The sequence below is a fragment of the Carcharodon carcharias genome, chromosome 12 (genome assembly GCF_017639515.1).
Source record: "Carcharodon carcharias isolate sCarCar2 chromosome 12, sCarCar2.pri, whole genome shotgun sequence".
Lineage (NCBI taxonomy): Eukaryota > Metazoa > Chordata > Chondrichthyes > Lamniformes > Lamnidae > Carcharodon > Carcharodon carcharias.
This window is the reverse complement of record NC_054478.1, coordinates 30104964-30128114: the sequence shown is the minus strand read 5'-3', so window position 1 is coordinate 30128114 and position 23151 is coordinate 30104964. Positions and strand designations below refer to the sequence as shown.

General features: G+C 41.8%; 1 protein-coding gene across 6 annotated transcripts in view; it reads right to left on the bottom strand.

The window, feature by feature from the left end:
* ptpn4a (protein tyrosine phosphatase non-receptor type 4a) overlaps window positions 1-23151 on the bottom strand; it is a 404635-nt gene that overhangs the window by 244438 nt on the left and 137046 nt on the right. For all 6 annotated transcript variants that reach the window (XR_005944523.1, XM_041200092.1, XM_041200091.1 and 3 more), the window contains one exon: window positions 3485-3592. Coding sequence is in view for 5 of the 6 variants with exons in the window: in XM_041200092.1 (XP_041056026.1) it covers window positions 3485-3592 (108 nt within the window). In the remaining variant the exon portion in view is untranslated. The remainder of the gene's footprint in view (window positions 1-3484; window positions 3593-23151) is intronic.

Genomic DNA, 23151 nt, shown 5'->3' with positions numbered 1-23151 from the left:
TAGCAGAACGTGTTAATAGCAGGACAAGGGTCAGTGTTCTGTGAAAGCACTATATAGAAACAAGTGACAGATGGCCCTGAGGGGGGAGGGAGGATTGGGGCAAATGGATAAAAAAAAAATATAAAAGAATAAAATTAAAAACAAAAGATAAAAATTGGATTATGAAGGGATCAAGGTGAAGGAGAGAGTTCATGGTCTGAAGTTGTTGAATTCAAAGTTAAGTCTGGAAGGCTGTAAAGTGCCTAATTGGAAGACGAGGTGCTGTTCCTCCAGTTTTCGTTGGGCTTCACTCAAACATTGCAGCATGCCTAGGACAGACATGTTTGCATCAGAGCAAGATGGTGAGTTGAAATGGCAAGTGACAGGAAAGTCTGGGTCATGCTTGCAGGCTGAGCGAAGGTGTTCCACAAAGTGGTAACCCAGTTTGCGTTTAGTCTCCCCAGTGTAGAGGAGACCACATTGGGAGCTATGAATGCAATAAATCAAATTGAAGGAGGTGCAAGTGAAGCACTGCTTCACCTGAAAGGAGTGTTTGGGGCCTTGGACAGTGATGGGGGGAGGTATAGGGGCAGGTGTTGCACCTTTTGCAATTGCATGGGAAGGGGATGAGGAGTTGGGGGTGATGGAGGAGTGGACCAGTGTGTCACGGAGGGAATGGTCCCTACGGTATGTTGATGGGAGGGGTTGAAGGGAAGACGTGTTTAATGGTGGCATCATGCTGGAGTTAGTGGAAATGGCAAAAGATGATCCTTTGAATGCAGAGGCTGGCGGAGTGAAAAGTGAGGACAAGGGGGACCCTGTCGTGGTTCGGGAAGGGAGGGGAAGGGGTGAGTGCAGAGGTGCGGAAGATTGGTCGGACACTTTTGAGGGCCCGGTCAACCACTGTGGGGGGAGCCTTCGGTTAAGGAAAAAGGAAGACATGTCAGAAGCGCCGTTTTGGAGGGTGGCATCATAGGACAGATGCGACAGAGGAACTGGGAGAATGGAATGGAATCCTTACAGGAAGCAGAATGTGAGAAGCTGTAGTCAAGATAGCTGTGAGAGCCATCTTGCTCTGATGAAAACATGTCTGTCCTAGGCATGCTGCAATGTTTGAGTGAAGCCCAACGAAAACTGGAGGAACAGCACCTCGTCTTCCAATTAGGCACTTTACAGCCTTCCAGACTTAACTTTGAATTCAACAACTTCAGACCATGAACTCTCTCCTTCACCTTGATCCCTTCATAATCCAATTTTTATCTTTTGTTTTTAATTTTATGAATGTTGGTAGTTTGTCTATCACCAGAAATGGAGACAGAGAAGTCAAGGAAGGGAAGTGTCAGAGATGACCATGTGAAGGTGAGAGGGGGGAGGAAATTGTAAGCAAAACTGATACATTTTTCCAGGTCCAGAAAAGAGCATTAAATGGCACAGAAACAGTCATCGGTGTATTGAAAGAACAGTTGTGGGAGGGGGCCTGAGTAAGACTGGAACAAGGAATGTTCCACATACCCCACAAAAAGGCAGACCTGCTGAGTTTTACCAGCATTTTCTTTATTTCATATTTCCAGCATCCGCACTATTTTGCTTTTACTATTATTGCCCAGGTATGTCCTCTCCATTAAAAACAGAACAAACCCAACCGCTGTTGTAACAGCCTTCTTCCAGTTAACAATAAAGTAGTAACAGGAGTCACCAACAGAGCTACCAAAGAGCACTTACTCATAACTGCTCACTGATGCTCAGTTTGCAATCCAACAGGGCAATCTGGCTCCAGATCTTATAACAGCCTTGGTCCAAACATGGGCATGAACTGAATTTCAGAGATGAAGAGAAAGTGGTTGTCATATCATCAAGGTACTATCTGACTGAGTGTGGCACCACAGAGATCTAGTGAAACTAAAGTCAACGGGAATCAGTGGGATGGGGTCAGAACCCTCCAGTGGCTGCAGTCATAACTGACACAAAAGAAAGACAATAATGGTCGTTGGAGGTCAATCATCTCACCCCAGCATTCTGAGCCAAACTGTTTTACTTCTTCATTAATGACCTTTTGATAAGGTCAGAAGTGCGGCTGTTTCACTAATGATTGTGTTCAGCCCCAACTTCAATTCATCAGATAATGAAGCAGTCCATCCCCTGCGGACAATACTTAAGCTTAGGTTGAAAAGTTGCAATTACCATCTGTGCCACACAAATGTCAAGCAATTATCATCTCCAAAAAGAGTTAAACCACCTCCAGTTGACATTTAGTAGTATTATCCTTGCCAAGTCTGCCATGGACTTATGTATATCTTCAATAAGTCCGTGACCATTAACACCCTGAAGTTCACCATTAACCAGCAACTTAATTGAACAGTGAATAAATATCACAGTGGCAAGGGCAAGTCAGAGACTGGGTGTTTGGCAGAGTGGCCCACGTTGAGATTTTCCCAAAGCCTCGCCAATACCCAAATTACAAGTGTGATGGAATACAAAACTCAAAAAGCTCAATGCCGTCCAGAGCAGACTACTTGACCTCAATCACTTGCCTAGACATCCACATCAGTGCACCATGGCTACAGTGTATAAAATCTAGAAGATGCATTTGCTAACGTTTCTTCATGAGTACCTCTGAAGTCCACGACAATGGCACCAGAAGTGTAACAATTCAATCACCATTGGTTCCCTCCAAGTCACATATTGTTCTGAGCTGAACTTACATCGGTTATTCCATCATCACTGGGTCAAAAATCTTATCTAACAGCATTTTTAGAGCAGCTTTACCACAAGTACCAATGATTCAACATGGTGCCAATTTTCTCAGGGTAATTAACAATGAGCAATAAATGCTAGTCTTTTCAACTATGTTCTGGTCCACCTCCCTGAAAACCTCCATTATTTGACCTTTAGATTACAAGGAACCTAGCTACAAATATCTCAGTAGTGATAGTTTATGGTAGATAATAGAGCATATAGCATAGGGAAGAGCTGAGGTTCATTCGTCACATACATTTCTAGTTGGATGAGAATCAAACCAGACAGTGCAAAATATTCAATGTGACAGTAGGTAGTTTTACCAGAGCAAATCAGAGCAAAATAAACAGTTAAGTGAGTGCTCCCTCCAGCTCATGATGAGCCGCTTTATATGACACCATCAGAATTGCTAAGTCACACAATGATCAGCCAAATGTAACATTAAGTTCACACAGCACAGGTACTGTATAACTGCTAATTTATTTTAAAGGAATGCATTACTCTTGCCAAGTAAGCCAACACTCTGGGCATATATTGCCAACAAAAACATAGCACTATGTTACTGCAGCAAAATGCTTGAAGTTTAAAAAAAATGTAATCAGCTCGTTTTTAAATGGACAAGGGCTTTCATCTTGGGATGGCTAATCACAAACCACATGGATTTACATTAACCTGAAGTTGCAAACCCACGTGAGAATACATTTTTTATTTTAGTTACTAGTCAATTACACGGTTTCTGAATTTATTCCAAGTGGTAATCAATACTCACAGGGCTGTCTGATGTATCATCTGCCAGCTGCAAACCAAAGTAGTCTCGCTCAGTCAGATCAAGGTGTCTGAAGACTAAATCCAATAGGATATGTCCCTGATCGTGTTTCTGGAAAATCAAAAATAGAACAACCATAAACTTCTCTCTCAAATAATATGCTATCACATTGCAAATTTTTAAAAAATACTTATTCTTCCATGGGATGTAGGCATCACTGGCAAGGCGAGCATTTGTTGCCCATCCCTAACAGCCCTTGAACTGAGTGGTTTGCTAGGCCATTTCAGGAGGCAGTTAAGGGTCAGCCACATGGTTGTCTGTGGGTCTAGAGTCACATGTAGGCTAGGCCAGGTAAGGAGGGCAGATTTCCTTCCTTAAAAGGACACTAGTGAACCAGATGGTTTTTAACAACAATGGTGATTTCGTGGTCATTATTACTGAGGTTAGCTTTCCATTTAATAAGATTTTATTTATTGAATTCAAATTCCACCAGCTGCCATGTGTAAGCTGGCTAAGGTTTTATATTTTATTTTAGTAGGATTTAGTTTGCCTGCTTAATGTGGTGAACAGTAATATATATAATATATACATACATATATATACATACTTTTGTATTAAGGAAGGTAGAGTGGTTTCAGTTTTACTTAGGTTTTTTATGAGCCTTGGTGCCAAGAAGACAGGAGACACAGAAAGACAGGGGAGAGTTCAGCGTGTGTCAGAGAGTGAAGGCTGGGATCTTTCAGCTCTCTGAGAAGAGAAAAAGTACAAGGTGAGTGGGACAGTAGTTAATGGAATTGTCAGTTATAGGACTCAGTAATATGATCAGTTTAATGATGTTGCGACTGAAACAGAGGTTAAGGTGTGGTTATTTTTGGGTGTCTCAGGGAGAGGTACAAATTGGGTGGGAAGCATCAAGTAAATGCTCAAGAATTCACCAGAGAAAACTGTTTGCACATGTGCCAGTCTCAAGCAAGGAGCCTTTGTATCAAGCTGGTGGTAACTCTTTACTGGTTTATGTGTCTGAAGATATTGCTGGGTAAAGGAATATTGGGAAATTGAATCATCATCTTGTGTTTGTATTGAGAGCATTCCAACCTTTTTTGTTCGGTGTAATATAGTTCATTTTTCTTGTTTTAATAAATATTTTATCATGTGTGTTAAAAGTTCATCAGCAGACACCTGTGAATTTGTTCGGTCGCTTTCCTCCATGGTTTCTAAAAAAAAGGTTAGGATATATAAAGCCAGGTTTCACTCAAGGTCTCACTTGTCTAGTTGTAACATCAGCTAGGATTGTAATATTAACCTGACAATTTTTAAAAGGCTTTTACAACACATGTATTCTGCAATAGGCTAACAAGGTCAAGTCACTTTAAGTAATTAAACAAGCAGATAATAAGGGTTGGATTCTATTTATTTCTGTTTTTCTACTAACATTCCTGTCTGTATTTTAAACATGCTGTGAAAACATCTGTGGAAAGAGAGCCATACAATCAGTCAGGGCTCCTAACCACATTGACTGTCTTTGGTCAGTCTAGTAATAACGTCCCTAATGAATAAGTAGTTTTAGAGCTTACGATAAGGAAAACATCTTGAAGTACTCCACTGTCTTCATGTTTAAGGCAATGTGCACAGGTGGACAAATCCAATTATATTAATCCTTATGACATTATTGACCAATTGGCTGTTAACAACAAATTTGAATTCAGGCAAAACAATGTCAGAATTAGATATAAAAGAGGATTTCAGGGCCATTTTGTGTACACACCAAATGCTGGGAAACCAGTTGTGTTGTATGTTCTCGAAGGCAGGAGCAGAATTCCCGTCTGTGCACGAATCAATATTGCAGCACTGTTCCTAGGGCACTGGCAGAATTCCTCTCAGTGGGAGAACCGGGTAGTACTGTGTGCTTTTGGAGGCAGAGGCTGAATTCCTGTCAGCACGGCACGAAGGGCTTAAAGTCGTGAAATCTGTAGTACGTTACTGGCAAGTATACCTTTTGTTCTTCAGCTCCTTTAGTTAATTGATAAATGCATTTTTAAAATATTCATTCACGGGATGTGGGCTTTGCTGGCTGGGCCAACATTTATTGTCCATCCCTAGTTGCCCTTGAGGTGGTGGCGGTGGGGGTGAGCTGCCTTCTTGAACCGCTGCAGTCCATGTGGTGTAGGTATACCCAACAGTGCTGTTAGGAAGGGATTTCTAGGATTTTGGCCCAGCAAGTGAAGGAACGGTGTTATATTTCCAGGTCAGGATGGTGAGTGACTTAGAGGAGAAATTCCAGGCGGTGGTGTTCCCATCTATCTGCTGCCCTTGTCCTTCTAGATGGTAGCGGTCATGGGTTCGGAAGTTGCTGACTAAGGGGTCTTGGTGAATTTCTGCAGTGCATCTTGTAGATGATACACATTGCTGCTACTGTACATCAGTGGTGGAGGGAGTGAGTGTTTGTGGATGGGGTGCCAATCAAGTGGGCTGCTTTGTCCTGGACGGTGTCAAGCTTCGAGTGTTATGGGAGCTTCACTCATCCAGGAGTACTCCACCATATCCCCGACTTCTGCCTTGTAGTGGACAGGCTTTAGGGAATCAGGAGTTGAATTACTCGTCACATGAGTCCTAGCCTCTGACTTGCTCTTGTAGCCACCGTATTTATATGGCTAGTCCAGTTCAGTTTCTGGTCAATAGTAACCCCCAGGATGTTGATAGTGAAGGATTCAGTGGTGGTAATGCCATTGAACATCAAGAGGTGATGGTTAGATTCTCTCTTGTTTGAAATGGTCATTGCCTGACATTTGTGTGGAGCGAATGTTTCTTGCCACTTGTCAACCCAAACCTGGATATTGTCCAGGTCTTGCTGCATTTGGACACGGGCTGCTTCAGTATCTGAGGAGTCATGAATGGTGAACATTGCATAAATCAGTGAACATCCCCACTTCTGACCTTATGATGGAAGGAAGTCATTACTGAAGCAGCTGAAGATGGTTGGGCTGAGGAACTCCTGCAGTGATATCCTAGAGCTGAGAGGACTGACCTCCAACAACCACAACCATTTTCCTTTGTGTTAGGTATGGCTCTAACCAGCGGAGTTTTCCCCGATTCCTATTGTCTCCAGTTTTGCTAGGGATTCTTGATGCCACACTCAGTCAAATGCTGCCTTAATGTCAAGGGCAGTCACCCTCACCTCATCTTGGGAGTTCAGCTCTTTTGTCCATGTTTGAACCAAGACTGCAATGAGGTCAGGAGCTGAGCGGCCCTGGCGGAATCCAAACTGGGCGTCAGTGAACTGATTATTGCTAAGCAAGTGCTGCTTGATAGCACGGTTGATGACCCCTTCCATTATTTCACTGATGATCGAGAGTAGACTGATGGGGCGGTAATTGGCCAGGTTGGATTTGTCCTGCTGTGTGTGTACAGGACATACATGGGCAATTTTCCACATAGCCGGGTAGATGCCAGTGTTGTAGCCGTACCAGAACAGCTTGGCTAGGGGCACAGCAAGTTCTGGAGCACAAGTCTTCAGTACTATTGCCGGAACATTGTCAGGGCCCATAGCCTTTGCAGTATCCACTGCTTTCAGCCGTTTCTTGATATCACAAGGAGTGAATTGAATTGGCTGAAGAATGGCATCTGTGATGCTGGTGGCCTTCGGAAGAGGCCGAGATGGATCATCCACTCTGCACTTCTGGGTGAAGATTGTTATGAATGCTTCAGCCTTATCTTTTGCACTGCTGTGCAGGGCTCCTCCATCGCTGAGGATAGGGGTATTTGTGGGGCCTCCTCCTCCAGTGAGTTGTTTAATTGTCCATCACCATTCACGACTGGATTTGGCAGGACTGCAAAGCTTAGATCTGATCCGTTGGTTGTGGGATCACTTAGCTCTATCATTTGCTGCTTATGCTTTTTGGCACACAAGTAGTCCTGTGTTATAGCTTCACCAGGTTGACACCCCATTGATGTTGGCCTGGTGCTGCTCCTGGCATGCCCTCCTGTGCTCTTCACTGAACCAGGGTTGATCCCCTGGCTTGATGGTAATGGTGGAGTGGGAGATATGCTGGGCCATGAGGTTGCAGATTGTGTTCGAGTACAATTCTGCTGCTGCAGATGGCCCATTGTTGCTTTATTTTACCCTTTATGCAATGATCTTTGGTATTATTTGCTAAGTCAGTGTCTGAGCCTTTACCTGATAGTCATACCTTTGTCAACATAAAACAATCCAAAGGGTCAATTTGGGACCCAGTAATTAAGCTGCATGCAACTAAATTATTTCAGGTCTATATTATTAAAATATCCATTTTAACTTCCATGAGGTGGAATTTGAATGTGCCCCAGAGCATCAGCCTGGGCCCATGGATCACGAGTCCAATGACATTATCACTACATAATTGCCTCCCAACAATTAGATTACAATGCAACTTGAAGACCATGTATATCATGCATCCAATCACATATGTATTAAGATGCACCATTACTATTGGAAAGCTGAATCTAAAGCACTTCACTCAATAGTTCACACCTGATGCGCAACAACAGATGACATGTCATCAGATGTTCTGATGAAGAGTCATACGGATTCGAAACGTTAACTGTCTTCCTCTCCTCAGATGCTATCATGCCTGCTGAGTTTTTCCAGCAACTTCTGTTTCAGATTTCCAGCATCCGCAGTATTTTGCTTTTATTTTATAACCGATGACAAGTATTTGTTAGAATAAATCCATTGTGCCAGTTTTTCTTGGTAGCAGTTGAAGGTATGTTATAATTAATAGAGATGATAAAGGACTACAAATACTTTATTATTTCAAATATCTTCATTTATTTGATTACGCAAACATCTTAATCCACCAGCCATAAAAAAATTACATCTCTACATTAGAGAAGTTTAGGAAGTGGTTCAAATACTGCTCTGGCCTCCTGCCAACTGGTGAGACATGAAAATCTCATCCTCTTGGCAGACAGAGCATCAAAATGGCAGCTTTCCAATGTCACATGAATTCATAGTTCAATGGGAGGGGAGTGTTATCTTACACCAAACCGACTTGAATACCATGTTCTGTGAAGGGTTTCTAAACCACTTGCATGATTCTAGAAACAAGGCAATATTAAAGAATGAAAACCACCTTCTGGCTACAAAGGGAAAATAAGATACAATTATATACTTTCACCCATCAGCCCTGCAATATGGCCTTCATCATCAAACCATACCTTGATCTCTCTACCTGCTGCTCTGGCACCTCCGCCACTACTGCCTCCTTTCTTCAATTCTTTACTACCCAAACCCCATTGAGATTCACCTTGAACTTTGTACTGTACAACTCATGCTCAGTGATTTCAAGCTCCATCTCAACATGTCTTGCTCTCTCATTCTACCTCCTGTCCACATCAAATCTCTCTTTCCATATAGCCTCTTCTACCCATTCTCACAGTCATCCTTTCAACTATAATGATTTTACATGGCCTCTTTACTCTCCAGGTCTTCAAAGACAAGATCATACCTGATGACTTCCCGGTTTCTCTCACCCTCCACATCGTCCTACAGTTTTCCAATCCCACTGTATTCTTGTGGAGGATAAAAACTCTCCAAGTAATTTACATCTGCTCTTTCAAAATTAAAGCTCCCTAGTCATTGAACTTTCATTTGCCACAATACTTCTGTAGCTGTGATCTGCTAAGCCACCCCTTCACTTGGCAACTATGGTGCCAATGCCCCAGTAAAAGCTTCACACTCTCTCTCATGCTAACCCTTCTCCCATGTATGGCCCTCATCTTCACTCCAAGTCCAAAGGGCAGAGACTTGGCAGTATCTTGCATATCACTGGTTTAGCCATTACCAGATCTGACTGTTACCATAAAACAATATTCTCTAACCACAACCCCCACAATAAGTGCTAGCTCAGCTATATCCACCCTAGATGAATGAAAGCACAAGCCAGGACAGTGCACTGAGTGACAGAACAAAAATTAAGGTTAGATGCTGCTGATGGCATATGAAGAGGATGATGTTACTGGCCAGTGGATCAGCATAACCTCTTGGCTGAGCAGCCTAGGAATCTAAAGCTCATGTGCCCTACTCTTAAGATGTCAGCAGAGAATTAAGTTTGGAGGTTACAGATAGCAAGTTCAATAATAACCCCATCAGCAACAATAACCCTGGCTAGAATGAATGTGTGTTCCTCTCCAGTGTAGCTCATTAAAGGTCCCAAGGGGAATTCTGTGCTTCATCCACAGATGCTCAAGTTGTTGTTATAGAGGTCAAGAATGCAATATCGGAGAGCCCTGTCTCTTCCAGTTTCAACAGACTTGTCAGCAGTAATTGACAATCACAAGGTGAGGTTTTGCTGATTTTATTGATACTATTTGACTCGTTTTCCGGACCAGTGGCCGTGTTGAGTCGGTGCCCAGTAGTGCCATGATGAGAAATCAGCACTGATGATGGCATCATTTTAAGACAACACCAAATGCTCGTGCTACCATCCCCCAGCCCCACTCATTTCAACTCCCTCCAATGCTGCACATGTAATAAAAGGTTGTAGAAAAGGCTGCCCAAGTAACATCCGACATAAGCTTACAGCAAAGTCACAGAAGGATGTAACCATTGTAAGACGAGGTCCACCTCAGTCCCTCAAAGGCTGTTATTGGAATCAATAGCCAGTCACCTCAAGCATGCTGCCACTCAGGTATCCAGAAGTGCACATAACCCAAACTGGCACCGAAAGGAAGCTCAGTGGTACGATGGGTCTCAAGTTAAATTTTGGCAGCACTGAAGTTGTGTATGCACAGGCCACACTTGTAAAGGTACAAAACTTGCTTTCAATAGATGGCATGAATGAGGGCTTTGAGAGTTGTTGTTTAGAGAGAAAAGCCTGTGAATGACGTTATATGTGCGTGGTGAAGAGGAAGATCTACACAAGACTGTTAAATACACCGGCTTGATACAGTAGTCAAAAAAGTTGTCTTGTATAAAAGAGTAGCACAAATCTCTTGCAGCTGGTAATGGGCAGTCTACTACATCCTGTTCAGGCTATTGCTGCTCTTCTTGCAGATTCCCTGGTACAAGTGGAGGTCAATTCTCCTTACAGTTATTTATGAAGCACTTTGAAATAGCTTATTATGTTAAAGATGCTAAATAAAATGCAAGCTGTTAGTGCATGAAGTGACCACATTATACCAATGCTCAGCTTATATCCGAAGAAATTGCAGATCATGAGCCACAGCTGCGACAGATTTTTTTTATATATATAGCCTAGAAAACAAAGGGACTTACCCTTTTGGATCAGAAAACATCAGCCCAGTGGACTACCTTAAAATGCAGGCTTCATAGTAACTCTCACAAAAGAGAGCATATCCACCTCCAGGATATGGTTCTGCAGGTTACTTAGAGTTGCATATGGATAAGCTGGGATCCTTTACTGCTGGCATGAGTTGGCATTGATCAAGGAAGTTCTAATGACCAAGTGAGAATGATCCAGACTCTCTGGACCTTCAGACATTCTGTATCCAATCATAATACTGAGAGTTCCCAATGAAAAATGAGACAAGTTATTTGCTCCAGAAAACAATGCATCCATGATTTGTTTAATGAATCTGTGCCCAGCCGAGTGCCTTATGTTACTGGCCCCCAATGGCAGCCTGCAATGATCTTGTAGCCTGATGTTAAAGAGAAAGGTCCTGACCTGGTATCAGTGATGGTGTGATTAGTGATGGTGGCCAATATTTGGGCATCTTCATTACACTGATGGAACTCTCACTGCTGAGCAGATTGCAAGAATTTATAATGTACCCACAACAGGTGAAATGTGCGGAATGACACTTGGGTAACTTCATGTGTCAAAAGTTTCAGTTACAAGCATCTGAAGATGACCAGCATCTGAGACAAGGATGACTGCCATCGTCAGCCTCATAGTTCTGAGTCTGGCTTTAATCTGGCAGCTTTGAGAGAATGTCAGCTGGTTCTGAATTTACAGGAAAATGTGTTCTTACAAAACCTCTCCTAACATCCTGCACTGTACAGATATTGGGAGTTTTAAGTCTGCCCATTTTAAATTCCAGCTAATGACTATAGTTGACCAATACAATTTATAGATCGTTTAGAAATTCCCTGGAATTATCAATGCCTACTTGAAGACTCAATTGAGTGAGGACAATGAATTGAACAATTCTCCAGGCTCCACTTTCCACACACTTCATCATTGCTCTACACAAGACTCGACATGTAGCCCCATCTGACCTAGATCTACCACTGATCTAAGAGTCCTTTCTAGGCTGGCTGACTGACTTTTTGAATAATTGACAGCAGTGTGGCCATTGTGAATTTCTCACTTTCGGAAGACTACTCGGCTCCAGAGTTCAGAAGTCTAGCTGTTTGGGGAATTCCAAGCAAGAACAGATTTCTTAATGTTTCAACAATAAGCACCCTTACCATAATAAAATGTCCAAAAACTCCTTACAGGAGTGAATTTTGACACCGAGACACATAATGGGTTATTGGGGGAAATGGCCAAAGCACGGTCAGTGATAAGTTTTAAGGAGTATGTGAATGGAGTATAGAAAGTTAGAGATACAGAGGTGTTTAGGGAGGAAATTCCAGGGCTAAGGGCCTGGACAGTTGAAGGCACTGCCAGAGATGTTGGTGCAATTACAAATCGGGAATGCTCAAGAGGCTAGAATTACATGAGCATAGATACCTCAAAGTGTAAAGCTAGAGGAGGTTACAGGGATAGGGAGGGACAAGGCCATGAAGGGATTTGAAAACACAATCATCAAGAATTTGACCATTTTTAAAAAGTGAGGTACTGCTAAATTAATAACTAAAGTCAGTTAATGAATACAGGAGTGATGGGCGAACGCAAACTGGCGGAAGGACATGGACAGCAGAGACTTGGATGACGGAAAGTAGAATGTGGGAGGTCAGCCAGGCGTGCATTGGAACAGTGAAGGCTGGAAGTAACAAAGGTGCGGATTAACAGATGAGCTGAGTCAGGCAATGCACAGGAGGTGGAAATAAGTGGTCTTAGGTAAAGGACATGTGGGCAGAATCTCACCTCAAGGCTCAACTACAACACCAAGGTTGTGTCAGATTCAACCTTAAGGCAGCTGTTTAGTCATATCCAGAGTGCTATTAAGCATAATGCATAATATTCAACTTGCAATTTACTCATATGAGAATACAAGCAGGAGGATGGTGAAATTGAGTGATGTTGGATGGGTGCATTAGAAGCAGAATAAAAATAATGAAACCCGGGTACTACTTAAATACATTCATTTCTGACTGTAGGGACTTTACTAAAGGAAATAAAAATATCAATATAGCACTTTTCATGCCATCAAGTTGTCCCAAAATATTTTACAGTGATGAATATACTTCAATAAAGAACTTCATTGGTTCTAATGTAGGAAAAAGTAGCAACCGATTTGCACATAGCAAGATCCTGCTAACAACAAGGAGTAAAAGGACTAGATGGTCTGTTTTCGTGATATCAGTTGAGGGACAATCATTAGCTGGAACACAGAACTCTCTTGCTCGTCTTGCCATCGGATTTTTTAAATATCCACTTGACAGTTTAGACGGAGCCTCAGTTTAATGTCTTGTCCAAAAGGTGGAAGGCACCCTCATTACCTTAATTTTGTCCATCACTGTCTTCTGCAACATTGACTTGGCTTTATCAGGAAGTATAACCTGTGAATTCCATGGCACCAATCTAGCTGTGCCAGGGGCAGAGCTACTCTCCGGTTTAGAGCAGGATGGCAGTGGCAGTGCAGTGATTGAGGCAGAGGCAGGTTTAGACAGGGATAGGCCAGGGTTCATTAGTCATGGTAGGAATCACACACACACGCACACACCAAACTCATTGATGATGAGGGTAAATTGCACTTCAATGAAGATAAATAATGGTCATTCTCAGAGGCATTTCAAAACAAAAACACTGGACCATAAAGGCATCTAATACTAGAGAGGGGCCAGAGCAGCTGAAAAATCAGACCAACAGCTAACCTATTTGTCCTTACATGGGCAGTGACAAAGCAGTACCAGGCTGCATGCAGAAATTTGGACAGATCGAGGTGCTGCAGAGAACACCAAACTCATTACAGCAGACTTGAATGGACTCAACTGTTTGCTCCATCTCTAATGCAGACAGAAGTGAGGAATGGTATGTCAAGTATGTTAGCCAAGATATGGTAGTGGAAAGAAGTGCATCTCTGTGAGCTATAACCGAAGCTATACACAGCTGAAATGGATGTCAACGAAAAAAGAAATCCCAAAAGCCAATTAATTTAAAATGCAAGAAAATAAAATGAAAATGAGTGATTTGTACATAACATTCTCCTACATAATAATCACTAAATCATTAATTGGGTAAAGCTTCAATATAAAAGCCATGTATAAATTCAAGTATTGTGATAAAAAAGGTAAGCCATCAAGCACCCTTCTTAATCCCCTTTGTCAGTCTGCTCATAAATAATTGTTGGAATTGTAACCTTGAAAAGCATGATTGCAAAATTCATTTCCAGCCCTTAAGGTTTCAACACTTTTTACCTTAAACTTCTCCCCCTATGAGCTCCTATGCAAAGAAACAGGTTCTGTTATACATGAAGCTTCACTACCTTTGATGATTATGATTTTGGATGTTCAATGAAAAAATAATGCCACAAATTAAGTAAAACAAGCTGTAATAAATCTGATGTAGAAGTTCATTCTATTGAATAGATACACATCCTGCACATTCAGTTGTGGCACCTGATGTCTATTGGTTGCCCACAGGAATTCAAATCGCATCATGAGAACTGATTGTTTTATTAAATGTTTTTATTCAACATTCAGTTTGAGGTTTGTTTACTTTAAAGAGAGTTTTCACCTCATGCTCACGGAATTTCACTACAGCTGAAGTTCCTGAATTTTATATCTGGACAAAGTTCATTGCTTGGGATGTTCGCAAAATTATGAATTAAAAAAAACGATGAGAGTCACCTGATGGTCGGTGAGCTCAGTTGGCTGGACAGCTGGTTTGTGATGCAGAGTGACGCCAACAGCGTTGGTTCAATTCCCGTTCCGGCTTAAGTCATCCACTAAGGCCTTGCCTTCTCAATCTTGCCCCTCGTCTGAGGTGTGGTGACCCTCAGGTTAAACTTGCCACCATTCGTCTCAGTCGCAGCCTATGGCCCTCTGGGGCTATGGTGACTTTTATTCCAACTCAGGACAATTACAACGCAGGTACTGCCAGTGCAGATCAGACCTGATTAAAACTTGGAAACTGATTGGTAAGGTTTAACTATCCATTGGTAAGGAAGATAGCTCAACATGGACTTCCTTATGAGGACAGCGAGCAGGTTCCCAAGGTGGGTGGCCCAGAGGGCCTGCAGTGCAGGGATCTATTTAAATGAAAATCTTTCTTTTCTTGGCTTTTATTGGTGACTTTTATATGTGGGTTTGCCAGATTGGGATACTGATCTATGCTTCCTTCACCTGTGACAACGTAATTGCAGATTGATTGTAGTTTATTTCAAGGATTGTGATTATGATGTGAACAGATTCTTTAAGTTTAGGACTTCTGTCTGTAACTTGTGGACTGTTTGCTATCCAGGGGTCTGATTGTAATCATCAGTTCAAAACTAATAAAACAAATGATGGTCTTTAACTAAATCTGAACCAATACATCACACACTTGAAACATGACTAAATCTTCTTATTGTTCTTTGGTATTCCAAACACTTGTTTGATCATTTATGCTTTCTCCTTTTTTGGAATACCACAGCGACACCAAGTTGGCTTTCATTTCAATTTGTCATCTTTTGCTTAGGTACAGTGATCTCTTAAAATGTAGTCATGTTGTTTCAAAACATGAGGTGAAAACTCTCTTTAAAGCAAAAAAAAACCACTCAAACTGAATGTTGAATAAAAACATTTAATAAAACAATCAGTTCTCATGGTGCGATTTGAATTCCTGTGGGCAGCCAATAGGCATCAGTTGCCACATTCGATATCCATTCGATAGAATGAACTTCTACATCAGATTTATTACAGCTTGTTTTACTTAATTTGTGGCAATATTTTTTCATTGAACATGTGAAATCATAGTCGCCAAAGGTAGTCAAGCTTGATGTATGACAGAACCTGTTTCTTTGTGTAGGAGCTCATAGGGGGAGAAGTTTAAGGTAGAGTTTTGAAACGTTATAAAGGCTGGAATTGAATTTTGCAATCATGCTTTTCAAGGTTATAATTCCAACAATTATTTATGAGCAGACTGACAAAGGGGATTAGAAAGGGCACTTGATGGCTTACCTTTTAACACGAAACCTTCTGATCTGAGGTCAGTTAATTAGGAAGCCACATCCTGGAAAGCTGTGCAGCGGGGTGCCCTGATGAACATACACAGACTCGGGACCCCCATACAGTCCAGGCATCAGGTCCTGACGCCCACTGGAAAATTCAACCAGATATGGTCCTATTTGGCAAGAACCGAGGACATTTTACCCCACATCTGATTATGTTACATGAAAAAAACCTTGCATTTATGTAGTGCCTTTTGCCACCTCAGGACATCTCAAAGTAGTTTACAGCCAATGAAGTATGTTCTAAAGCGTAGTCACTGTTGTAATGTGGGAAACACAGCAGTCAATTAGCATTCAGCAAACTCCCATAAACAGCAATGTGATAACGACCAGGTGATTTTTTTTTCTCTTGATTGAGGCATAAATATTGGCCAGGGCACAGTGGATAAATCCCCTGCTCTTCTTTGAATGAGTGTCCTGGGATCTTTAATATCACTCTAGCTGGCAGATGGGGCCTCAGGTTAATGTTACATCCAAAAGACAGCATTTCGACAGTGCAGTGTTCCCCCAGTACTACACTGGAGTGTCAGCCTTTATTTTTGTGCTCAAGCCCTGGAGTGGGATTTGAACCCAGAACCTTGTGATTCAGAGTTGAGCCTGCTACCACCTGAACCACAGCTGAGACCTGGAATCACCTAAAGCTTTCAGCACAACAGCAGGGCATTTTACAGTGGAAAACAATGATTTTCCAGGTGGCAAGTGAAACCACACCATTTCTATAAACTCAAGAGATTGCATATTTGATTGCTAATCAATGAATCCATGAACTGGAGCTGATACTTACTACATATTTATCTGAGCCAGAGTAACAACAGAGCAATCATGGCTATAAAAGATAGTTTGTGTAAATCATCAGGGAAACATAAATGAGATGGAGGACAAACCTAGCGTAATACAAACTCAAGGATTTTCATATCAACTTGCACATAAATTGAAGTTACAGGGAAACACAGCTTTGGATGGAAAGCACTGTGCATGTATTGTTACATGGATGAACCAGCAGAACACCAGCTGGAGAACACAATTATGGCAAAGGACATCAAATGACTATGGATATGCAATGACTATGGTCAAGCGAATTCAATACCAGGAAGCAACATTCTCCCATTTTTTTTGAATGCATAGTCAACCTCTAAGCGTGTAGCCACACTGCCTGGTAATTAGGACTAGGAACATAGGATTTAGAAGCAGGGAATAAGCCATTCAGTCCTCAGCTTGCTCCACCATTCAATAAGATCATGGCTGATCTGCTTGTGGTCTCAACTCCACTTCTCCGTCTGCCTCCCATTACATGATTCTCTTACCTAGCAAAAAATCTTTCTAACTCAGCTTGAATATATTCAATGGCTGCCCCCACAGCTCTCTGGGGAAGAGAATTTCACAAACTAAAGACCTCATCTGTCTTAAAAGGGAGGCCTCTAAAACTTAAGCTGCCTACCCTAGTTCTAGTTTTATTTCTATTTCTCTTTAGTTCTGATGAAGAGTCATACGGACTCTGTCTTCCTCTCCACAGATGCTGTCAGACCTGCAGACTTTTTCCAGCAATTTTTGTTTTTGACCCTAGTTCTAGTGTCGCCCACAAGAGGAAACACCCTCCTGGTATCCACCTTATCTAGTCCCCTCTGGATATTGTACGTTTCAATAAGATCACTGGAATAGATACTGTTCTCTGCAACCATGACTGGGAGCTCCGAAGGTTGTGTTGCCTGCACAGTGCCAGGGTTAAGGACATCTCCTCATGTCTAGAGATGAACTTGGAGTGGACAGGGAGGATTCAGTTGCTGTGGTCCATGTGGGAAACAAAGACACAGGAGAACATAATTCCTGGTTCTGCATAAGAGAATTTGAGCAGGCAAGGCCAAATTAAAACACAGAACAAAGGTAACCAACTCTAGACGATTACCTGAGCCATGCATCAATTGACATAGGATCAGATTAGAGGATTAAAAATGTGGCTCAGAGAGTGGGAAGAAGGGGGGTTCAATTCACAGGGCACTGGCATCAGTACTGAGGGAAGAGTGAGCTTTCCATTGGGATGGGCTTCACTTAAACCAGGTTTGGACCAGTGTCCTAGCCAATCGCACAACTAAGACTGTGGACAGGGCTTTCAACTAACAAAGGGGTAGGGGTGGGGAGTTGGGGGTTGGTTGAAGGGAGATTTAGAAATCCAAAGAGAAAGATCACAGTATTGGAACAGTAAAGCAATGTGGGTAAAGACAAGCAATGTGGGTAAAGACAAGCAAAATGGGACAGGAAGGAACAGAAAGTTTAACAAAAACTGTACATCAGCGAATAAGGTCATTGCAGGGAAAAGAAGTAAAAAATGAAATTAAAGTTCATTTATCGGAATGCACAAAGCATCTGCAATAAAATGGATAAATCAATAGCACAAATGGAGGTAAATGATTTAGGTCCAATCGCCTTTACAGAAACATGGTTACAAGGTGAAAATAGATATTACAGGGTACATAATTTCAGAAAGACAGAGTGGCGAAGGAGGAGTGGTGCCGGTGATAATAAAGGATGACATAGATATTAGCAAAAAGGGATCTGGCCTCAGACGATCATGAAGTAGAATCAGTATGGGTGGAAATTAGAAATAGCAAGAGTCAGAAAACACTAGTGGGAGTAGTTTATTGGCCCCCTAACAGTAGCTAAACAGGACAGAGCATTAAACAAGAAATTACTGGAGCTTATAACAGAGGCAATGTAATAATTGTGGGGACTTTAATCTTCATGTAGATCGGGATAATCAAATTGGCAAGGGTGGTGTAGGAGATGAGTTTGTAGGGTGTTTTTGTGACAGTTTCTTGGAGCAATACATTATGGAACTGACTAGTGATAAAGCTATCTTAGATCTAGTATTATGTAATAAAGCAGGGTTGATTAGTAACGCCAAAGTAAAAGATCCACTGTGGAATAATGATCATAATTCCACATCGAGTTTGAAAGTTCCATACTCCAATCACAAACAAGAATCTTGAACAGAAACAAAGCCAATTACATAGGTATGAAGGGAGAACTAGCTAAGGTAAATAAACAGTGGGGGGGCAATTAGAAACAATTCAAAATGTTCAAAGTAAATTCCATTAAAAACAAAAACTCAACAAGACAGTCTTATTGTGGTTCACTCGAAGTTAAGGATAGTATTAGATTAAAAGAAGAGACTTACAATCTTGCAAAAAAAGTAGCAAGCCTGAGGATTCAGAGCGTTTTAGAAACCAGCAAAGGGACACCAAAATGTTGACAAAAAGGGGAAAAATAGAATGAGGGGAAACCAGCCAGAAATATAAAAGTTCTTTCAATCCTTTTATAAGTAAAGGAAAAGAGTAGCTAAAGTAAACTTTTGTCCCTCAGAAGCAGAGGCAGAAGAAATTATGAGGAAAAAGTGAAAGCATTGAACAAATATTTTGTATCTATCGTCACAGTTGAAGACACAACTTTCATACCAGAAATCAAAAAAACCCATGGGTTAAAAATGAGGAAATTAAGGAAGTTAATATCAGCAGAGGAAGACTGCCAGAGAAACTTAAGGGGCTAAAATCTGACAAATCCCCAGGACCTCACAGCCTACACGGTAGGGTTCTAAAAGAGATAGCTGCATAGATTGTGGATATGCTAGCTATGATTTTCCAAACATATAAAATAGGAGAAGTAGGCCATTCAACCCCTCCAAGCCTGCTCCGCCATTTAATAAGATCATGGCTTATCTGTGTGCATTTCAAATTCCCCCGGTAGCCTTTGGTTCCCTTGCCTAACAAGAATCTACCTTTGCCTTAAAAATATGAACCCACTTCCACTGACTTCTGAGGCAGAGTGTTTCAAAAATTTCTCCACATCTCTTTCCTAAAAGGGCAACTGCTAATTTTAAAACAGTACCCAGAGTTATGGATTCACCCACAAGAAGAAACATCCTTGTCCAGCTTGTCAAAACCATTCAGGATTTTCTTTACTTCAATCAAGTCACCCCTCACTTTTCTAACTCCAGTGGAAACAAGCCCAGCCTGTCTAACCTATCCTCATGAGACAACCAGCTCATTCCTGGTATCAATCTAGTAAACCTCCCCCAAATCACCTCCAACGCATTTTCATCCTTCCTAAAATAAGTAGGACAGTATTAGAGATGTGATCTTGCCAATGCCCTGTATAACTGAAGCATAACACCCTTACTTTTATGTTCAATTCTTCTCATTATAAAGTATAACATTTCATTGGACTTCTGGATTATGTGCTGCATCTGCACACTAACTTTGACTTATGTACTAGGACACTTCGATCCCTCTGCAGCTCGGAATTCTGCAGTCATTCTCCATTTAAATAATACTCTGCTTTTTTATTCTTCCTGCCAAACAGAACAACTTCACATTTCCCACATGATATTCCATCTGCCAGATTATTGCCCACTCAATCAAATTATTCATATCCGTCTGCAAACTCCTTATGCCTTCTCACAACAAACTTTTCTACCTACCTTTGTGTCGTAACTACCATGACTTCACTCCACTCATCTGATCCATTGATGTAAATTGTAAAAAAGTTGAGGCCACAACACAGGCCCCTGCGAGACTCCATTCGTCACATCCTGCCAATCAGAAAGACGCATTTATGCATGCTCTCTGCTTTCTGACAGGCAGCCAATCTTTTATCCATGCTAATATGTAACCCCTTAACCCATGAGCTTTTACTTTCTGCTAACCTTTGATATGGCATCTTATCAAATGCCTTCTGGAAATCCAAGTACAGTACTTCTACAAGCTACTCTTTATCCACGGCACATCTTACTCCTTCGAAGAACTCTAATAAATTAGTTAAACATGATTTCCCTTTCACAAAACCATGCTGACTCTTCCCAATTACCTCAACTTTTTTCTAAGTGCCCAGCTATAACCTCTTTAAAGATCAATTCTAACACCCTCCCTATGACAGGCATCAAGCTGACTGGCCTATAGTTTCCTGCTTCCCCCCTTTCTTAATTAGAGGTGTTATATTCAATACTTTGCAGTCTGATGGAAAGTTTCTAGAATCTAGCAAACTTTGGAAAATTAACACCAACACATCTACTACCTCATTAGCCACCTCTTTTAAGACACATCAGGACCTGGAGACTTGTCAGTCCACAGCTCCATCAGTTTGCTCAGTAACACTTCCCTAATGATTGTAATTTTACCCAGTTCCTCTCTGCCTTCCACCTCCCGACTTACAGCTACTACTGGAATGTTTTTTGTATCCTCTATAGTGAAGACAGAAGCAAAATATTTGTTCATTTCATCCACCATTTCTTATTATCTACTATTAACCCCCTCACTGTCACTCTCTAGAGGACCAACACTTACTTTACTTATTCTTTTCCTTTTTAAATACTCTTGCTATCTATTTTTACATTTCTAGCTAGCTTCCTCTCATATCCTAATTTATTTCTCCAGATTAACCGTTTGGTCATTCCCTATTGTTCTTTGTAATCTGACTAATTATCTGAGCTGGCACTCACCTTTGCACAGTTATATGCTTTTTCCTCAAGTTTGATGCTTTCCTTAGATAAAAACAAAAAAACTGCGGATGCTGGAAATCCAAAACAAAAACAGAATTACCTGGAAAAACTCAGCAGGTCTGGCAGCATCAGCGGAGAAGAAAAGAGTTGACGTTTCGAGTCCTCATGACCCTTCGACAGAACTTGAGTTCGAGTCCAGGAAAGAGCTGAAATATTATCTGGTTTAAGGTGTGTGTGTGGGGGGCGGAGAGATAGAGAGACAGAGAGGTGGAGGGGGTTGGTGTGGTTGTAGGGACAAACAAGCAGTGATAGAAGCAGATCATCAAAAGATGTCAACGACAATAGTACAATAGAACACATAGGTGTTAAAGTTAAAGTTGGTGATATTATCTAAACGAATGTGCTAATTAAGAATGGATGGTAGGGCACTCAAGGTATAGCTCTAGTGGGTTTGTTTTTAATAATGGAAATAGGTGGGAAAAGGAAAATCTTTATAATTTATTGGAAAAAAAAGAAGGGGGAAACAGAAAGGGGGTGGGGATGGGGGAGGGAGCTCACGACCTAAAGTTGTTGAATTCAATATTCAGTCCGGAAGGCTGTAAAGTCCCTAGTCGGAAGATGAGGTGTTGTTCCTCCAGTTTGCGTTGGGCTTCACTGGAACAATGCAGCAAGCCAAGGACAGACATGTGGGCAAGAGAGCAGGGTGGAGTGTTAAAATGGCAAGCGACAGGGAGGTTTGGGTCATTCTTGCGGACAGACCGCAGGTGTTCTGCAAAGCGGTCGCCCAGCTTACGTTTGGTCTCTCCAATGTAGAGGAGACCACATTGGGAGCAACGAATGCAGTAGACTAAGTTGGGGGAAATGCAAGTGAAATGCTGCTTCACTTGAAAGGAGTGTTTGGGTCCTTGGACGGTGAGGAGAGAGGAAGTGAAGGGGCAGGTGTTGCATCTTTTGCGTGGGCATGGTGTTGTGCCATAGGAGGGGGTTGAGGAGTAGGGGGTGATGGAGGAGTGGACCAGGGTGTCCCGGAGGGAGCGATCCCTACGGAATGCCGATAAGGAGGGTGAAGGGAAGATGTGTTTGGTGGTGGCATCATGCTGGAGTTGGCGGAAATGGCGGAGGATGATCCTTTGAATGCGGAGGCTGGTGGGGTGATAAGTGAGGACAAGGGGGACCCTATCATGTTTCTGGGAGGGAGGAGAAGGAGTGAGGGCGGATTATTAAAAAAAAACCCACTAGAGCTATATCTTGAGTGCCCTACCATCCATTCTTAATTAGCACATTCGTTTAGATAATATCACCAACTTTAACTTTAACACCTATGTGTTCTATTGTACTATTGTCGTTGACATCTTTTGATGATCTGCTTCTATCACTGCTTGTTTGTCCCTACAACCACACCAACCCCCTCCACCTCTCTGTCTCTCTATCTCTCCGCCCCCCACACACACACCTTAAACCAGCTTATATTTCAGCTCTTTCCTGGACTCGAACTCAAGTTCTGTCGAAGGGTCATGAGGACTTGAAACGTCAACTCTTTTCTTCTCCGCCGATGCTGCCAGACCTGCTGAGTTTTTCCAGGTAATTCTGTTTTTGTTTTGATGCTTTCCTTAACTTCCTTAGTTAAACACAGATGGTAGGTTCTTCCTTTAGAATTTTTCTTTATGGTAGGAATATAATTATTCTGGGTATTCTGAAAAATCTGCTTCTCCATTGATCTATCCCCGAGCCTAGTATTCCAGTTCACTTCAGCTAGCTCAGCTTTCATGCTCACATAGTTGCCCTTATTTAAGTTTAAAATACTAGTCTTAGATCCACTCTTCTCTGTTTCAAACTGGATATAAAATTCAATCGTACTGTGGTCGCT